Genomic DNA, 6,000 nt, shown 5'->3' with positions numbered 1-6,000 from the left:
TCTGTCTCTCTGCCTATCAGATAAAATCAGCGCCGTATTCAGGTAGCAGGCACTGAGCTGGGAGGTGAAGACAGAGATGAATGGCATCATCACCTGCTCTGGAAATAACAGAGAAACCGCATTTCACTTTATGGCCCCATCATGTCCCCTTGAGGGCAAGGCTTGACCTTGAGCCCATGGCGATTTCTAGAGGAACTTGAATAAGCAGGAACAAGACCTCCCTGGATTTACCAGGCAACTCAAAAAATAAAAATAAAAAAAATCAATGTGTGATTAGTTGAATTAAGGTTAAAAAAAAAAAAACTAGCCATTGTTTCATCACGTGAACTTTAGAACGGAGGCGATCAAAATCCAGCTGCCTTTTAAAGAAATGTTCAGAAGCATCCGGCACCGCTCCATGGAAACAGGCACCGTATCCCAGCTGAGAAGGGCGGCCCTGCACCGGAAGCCGGGATGCAAAACAGAAACGCATTCCTATCCAGACATCGCTGAACGCCCCGAAGAGCCGGCGACGGGCCAGGTCTCAGAAATAACCGGGCCTCGGCGTCGGAGAAGAGAGCAGATCGGGGACTCGGGCAGAAGGTGACCCCACGCGGAGCGGGGGAGGGCAGGGCGCGCACACTGGAGCCCTTGTCCTTGAAGGCGATTGAGCGAGCCGGGGGGAGGGGCTCGCGTTTCCAATCACAATAGAGAAACCTAAGAGGCTGCGGGCCGCGCGGGCCCCGCCTCCGCCTCCCTCGCTGCGGCTCTGCACTCGGGACGAGCACCGCAGACATTGTCTCCTCCGCCCGACTCCGGCCGTGCGCGCCTCGCAGCTCCTGCGCCCGCCCGCCCGGTAGGTTTCCGCTCTGCACCCGGAGCCCCGGCGCCCCCCAGGCCAGCCGGGTGGGGACCTCGGGGAGTCACGAAGTGGCAGCCCGGAGGATAGGACCGAGAAGCACATCCGCCCTCTGGGGCCTTAGCCGCGAGCATCCGGCCTCGGTTCTGGCTCGGCCTCGCCGTCTCTAGGGGAGTGGGGCGCCCCAGGTCGGCGGACGGGAGCCCCTGGCTGCCTCCTCGCCGCCGCAGGGCCCAAGCTCGGGTTCTACCAGGGCAGGGACTTGTTGCATGTGCCCCCAGAACTGCGCTCCGCGTGCCCTGGGTGGGTTCGTGGCTGCCACATCACCCTCCCCGGCGCTGCAGGCGGGAGCCGGGACACGTGCCCAGGGAGCTAGGGGAGGGAGAAGGCACCGTGGGCCCGAGAAGGCCGGAAAGTCTTGAACCTGGGTGTCGCGCCGCTGGTTAGAGGTGCCCCGTGCCCTCCGGGACGAGGGCTTTGGGAGCCCGGGCCATTCCCGGGAGTTCCGCACCGCCGCTCTCGGGCCTCTCTTCTTGACTGATGCTCATGTACTTTGCTTACTGTGCCAGCTTTGGGTGTTGGGAGTAGAGCAAGGGCAGGCGTGCCCTTAGAGCCCAGGTCCGCGGAGATCTGCGGCGCTGGCGCCCAGAGGAAGAGGTGGCTGTGGGCGGCCGGCACTGCCCGCGGCCATGCGGGCCCGGGTAGTGGGGGAGGGGGAGCTGGCCCCGACTAAGGGGCGGAACTGGGGGCAAACCTGGATTTTTAGAAGGTTCATCTCTCTTCTAGAGCCACAGGGTTGGGGCCTGGTTTTACCCCGTTTGTGGTTTTGCTTGGCCCAGGGCTGCCTAGGAAGCAAACCATTTTCTTCTTATTGCTTACGTAACTCCAATAAGTGAAAGAAAAAGTGCTTTTCTTCTGAAAGATCTGAGAGAAATCTACAGTGGTTGGAGCCTCTCCACTGTAGTTTCTGAAACTCCCAAAAGTAAAACTTAAGACCCGTCAGAGCGACCCTGTGTATACAGCAACTGTACCAGGAATTCTGCTGGGGCCCCTAGGTCCCTAAGGAATCTTAGACAAGCTAAGAAAAATAAGCTTAAATGGAGGAAAACAGTGTGTGTGCGTCTGAGCTCATCAAGGGAGCAGCATTCCTGTGATGCCGCTCAGCCCAGGACATGCCCGAATCTCGTGTTATGGAGGCATTTGCAAACCCTACACCTGCCTTTGCTCTTTAGCATCCACTGGGAATCTGTACATGTGATCGCTAAAGGCAGAACAGTCCCTCCGTTTAATTCTTTCATATTAGGGGAAATAGTTTTTTTTTTTTTTTTTTAAGGAAAACTTGACCATTTTGCTTAAATATGGATTAATACTAGATCCAAGCTTAGTTGACATAGCTAGACATAAGCTTTTTATAGGTGCAATGGAAACACATCAGCTAGCTAAAGTATAAATACTTAGGACTTTTAACTAGCAAATGAATAGTTAATACAATGGTTAATACAATGGTTAAAACTTGTGAAGTACTCAGATTAAGAAAAGAATCCTGATTCCAGTGGGCTCCATGGAGTTCTTGCCTGGTTAAATCCTCCATTAAGGGATCACAGGACTCTTGAAGATTATGTTCTGTGCTCTAGGACATCATTGGGTTGGTTTTAAATTGTGTTTCAGTTCAAAATTGCAACAGTGACAGGTTAAGGATGGCCGCCCTCATTTTCCACGTGTGACTGTATGTATGTTTCGATTCTTTCCTTGCAGTGCACAATGGCAACCCTTAAGGAGAAACTCATTGCGCCAGTCGCAGACAACGAGGCAGCAGTCCCCAACAATAAGATCACTGTAGTGGGTGTTGGACAAGTCGGGATGGCCTGCGCTATTAGCATTCTGGGAAAGGTAAGTTTTAAGAACAGGCATGAAAGACAATTTCAGGGGTGAACATTTTGGGCAACAGTTACAACATGACTTGACACATGCGCATACCATAGATTGTCCACTCCGCTTCCAGTCCAGCTTCCTGCTAATGTGCACCCTGGGTGGCAGCAGAAGGAGTTCCGGGTTCCTGCCATGCAGGCATCTTTAAAAGACTTTTTTTCCCCTTGAACAATTTGAAGTAAGTTGCAGACATCATGACACTTGAGCTGGCATCTCCCTGGGTGACCACAGCAGAACCACTATGAGTAGGGAACCTAACATTGTTGTTTTACTGTTATATAATACATACTGTGTGTACTGAAAATTCTCCACGTGGTCAATGAATGCCTTTTGATGGCTGTTTTCACTTCTAAGATCATATAGTGTATACACTTGGCATATCTCCTACTCATCTTTAATCTGGAGCTGTTACTCAATTTTTCCTTGTCTCTCGTATTACTGATAGTTTCGCATTTTCTAGGTCAGTGTTGTTGCCTGTCCCTCACTTCACATGTGTCAGCTGTTTGTGTGTAATTAAGCTGAGGTTGAATTTTGGGGGTGGGTCAGGACTAGGTCCTTGGTGCATCTCACCAGGAGGTCTGAGATGTTCAGTTTGCCTGGTTACTGATGGTGCTGAATGTAACCCCCTGACTACAGTGGTGACTGCAGGACTTGTACACTGCAGTGGTCCCCATGCCCCTTTCCTTTTAATATCTATTGTGGACAGTGCTTTTTGAGATTGTGGTAATATCTTATTATCCATCTCGAACCTTCATCCGGTAGTTTTATTTTGAAATAATTTCAATCTCTGAGAAAATTTCTAAGATTAGTAAAAAAAAAATTTTAAATTCATATACAAGGTTACTTCAGAAAGTTTATTTTAAAAATGGAATTAAAAGAGATGTTTACTTTGCTGCCAAAACTTTTTTTGAAAACCATGCATGGCTTTTTCATAGTATGCATTTTGCACAAACTTTCTGAAGACCTTGTATGTGAGGATTTCAAAAATTTCTTGCACCAAAATATACCCATCTTTTAATTCTAATTCCAAGAACCTTCTGAGATACTCTATAACTCCTCCCAGATTTGACAGTTCGCAACATTTTGTTATACCCTCCCATACCTACATACTTATGACTTTTCTGAACCATCTGGACCACTTTTCACTCTGCGCTCTTCAGAGTACATTCTCTGCATGTAAGCCATCTTCCTGCCAGATCAGTGCAGTTATCAGCTCGGGAGCCGTGACACCTGATACCACACTTCGGTCAGTTTTGACTGATTGCCCTGGATGGCTCTGTGCACTTCTGCCTTGCCTCGCACCATCTCCTTGTAGTTCACGCTTAGTTAGCTGACCCTAGTTCCCAAGGACTTTTGAGGAAAGAAGCCCTTCTCCTGTTTACCTTACTGAATCAATTCCTTGCAGCACATGGGTATTTATATTCTGGGTAAAAACTGTCCGAAGACTCCTGGACAAGCATATTTCTGTTTGTAATGCAAAGAGTTCTCAGCCTTTATGGAGAAAGTTATCAAAGAAAGTAATTAAATGTGCAGGTCAGTGAAAATGTTACTCTTTTGCATTTTTTCAAGATAGTTTTAATAGTGATCTAAGAGAGCTGCTTCCCCAGTGATAGGAAATTTAATCACAGTGTAGTGTGCACTGTTTCTGCCCATAAAAGCAAAAGTATTCCAGCTTAATGTTTCTTTTAAAAAATACATATTAAGTACCATATTAAGTAAAATGCTTCATTTTAGACAACCATAAAAACTGTTGGGCTGGGCATTCAGTCTGGTTAAAGATGCCTGCATCCCACTTCAAAGTGTGAAATTCAACACCTTGCTCCAGCTACCGCCTCCAGCTTCCTGCTAATGCAGACCGCTGGGCTCTTGCCACCCATATGGGAGACCTGGACTGTGCCTAGCTTCCAGCTTTGGTGGGGCCCAGTCCTGCCACTGTGTGCATGTGGGGAGTCCACTGAGAAAGGGGAGCACTCTCTGCAATCCTCTCCCTCCCTGTCTCTCTGCTACTCAAAGTTTTTTAAAAAGAGACAGATGGAAATTATTCATGTCTTTGTTTTTAAACAGGGTAACTGAGGCTAGAGAGATTAAGGAGCTATACATGTATTAATGAAATATTGAAGATTTTTCTTTTCTTCTGTTTATTCCAATATTGGACTTTTTAAGAAACTGAATTTGCACTGTTGTGAATCTGCAGAAATATTCGATGGTTGTTTTAATCATAAATTTAAAATGATCTTCAATGTCCTAAACAGCACTCTGGCCTCAGAATCTGCCCTTAAGGCATGCGGATCTGGCTAAAAAGCCCATGAGAGTTTGGAAGGCAGGGAAAGCCAAGACACTATGGCAAAAAAAATAAAATAAAATAAAAAAATAAAAAAAAATAAAAATAAATTACCTAAATGAAAGATCTCTGTAAGTGAGATCCCAGAGGAAAGAAGGGGCCATCAAAGAAGGAGGTACCTTTCTCTGAAGGGAGGAGAGAACTTCCACTTTGACTATGGCCTTGTCTAAATAAGATTGGAGTTGGTGAACTCAAGAGGCTCCCATGGCCTTGGCAGCTCATGACAAGAGCCTTGGATGATTATTGACATCATAAATAAGAGTGTCAATTGTTAAATAAACAACAGGAGTCACTATGCACTTACTCCTCATGTAGGATCTCTGTCCTTAATGTGTTGTACTATGCGAATTAACAGTAAAACTACTACTCAAACAATACTCTATACTTTGTGTGTCTGTGTGGGTGCACTCTATTGAAATCTTTACTTAGTATATACTAAGTGGATCTTCTGTATATAAAGGTAATTGAAAATGAATCTTGATGAAGAATGAGATGGGAGAGGGAATGGGAGATGGGATGGTTGTGGGTGGGAGGGAGGTTTTGTGGGGGAAAAGGTGCTATAATCCAAAAGTTGTACTTTGGAAATTTATATTTATTAAATAAAAGTTGAAAAAAAAGAAAAAGAAAAAAATGATCTTCAGGAATAATTTAATTAGGACTGTGTGGAGTTACATAAAACCTTAGCTGAACTCGGCTGCTTGAGAGAGAGGCCTCTGCTGCTGACGCAGGTGGAATCTTCCTCACTAGCTGCCATGATTCTATTTTTGATCAAATGTTCCTTTCTCTCTCTTTTACGAAGTAGAATGCAGTGTTCCAGAAATGTTTTGGAGATTGTTTAAATAGTTTTGAGCTTTTGCTTTTTGCTTGCTTGTTTTTCAATTTATTTGAGAAG

General features: G+C 46.2%; 1 protein-coding gene and 1 long non-coding RNA gene across 3 annotated transcripts in view; one reads left to right on the top strand and one right to left on the bottom strand.

Moving 5' to 3' along the window:
* The first annotated feature begins 739 nt into the window (after positions 1–739).
* LDHB (lactate dehydrogenase B) overlaps positions 740–6,000 on the top strand; it is a 21,972-nt gene continuing 16,711 nt past the window's right edge. The window contains exons 1-2 of one of the 2 annotated variants that reach the window (XM_008259339.5): positions 740–835; positions 2,594–2,728. In XM_008259339.5, coding sequence (XP_008257561.1) covers positions 2,600–2,728 — 129 coding nt within the window. In that variant the 5' untranslated portion in view covers positions 740–835; positions 2,594–2,599. 2 annotated transcript variants of the gene reach the window in all.
* The window catches only part of LOC149124739 (uncharacterized), a 27,453-nt gene continuing 24,103 nt past the window's right edge, over positions 2,651–6,000 (bottom strand). Inside the window, exon 3 of the long non-coding RNA XR_016213534.1 lies at positions 2,651–2,984. This is a non-coding gene — a long non-coding RNA (uncharacterized LOC149124739). The remainder of the gene's footprint in view (positions 2,985–6,000) is intronic.

This window comes from Oryctolagus cuniculus, chromosome 9 (genome assembly GCF_051225735.1).
Source record: "Oryctolagus cuniculus isolate XC-2025 breed Fujian yellow rabbit chromosome 9, ASM5122573v1, whole genome shotgun sequence".
In the NCBI taxonomy this organism is placed as follows: domain Eukaryota; kingdom Metazoa; phylum Chordata; class Mammalia; order Lagomorpha; family Leporidae; genus Oryctolagus; species Oryctolagus cuniculus.
Note: the sequence above shows the minus strand (reverse complement) of the source record. Positions and strands in the feature narration are given on the sequence as shown.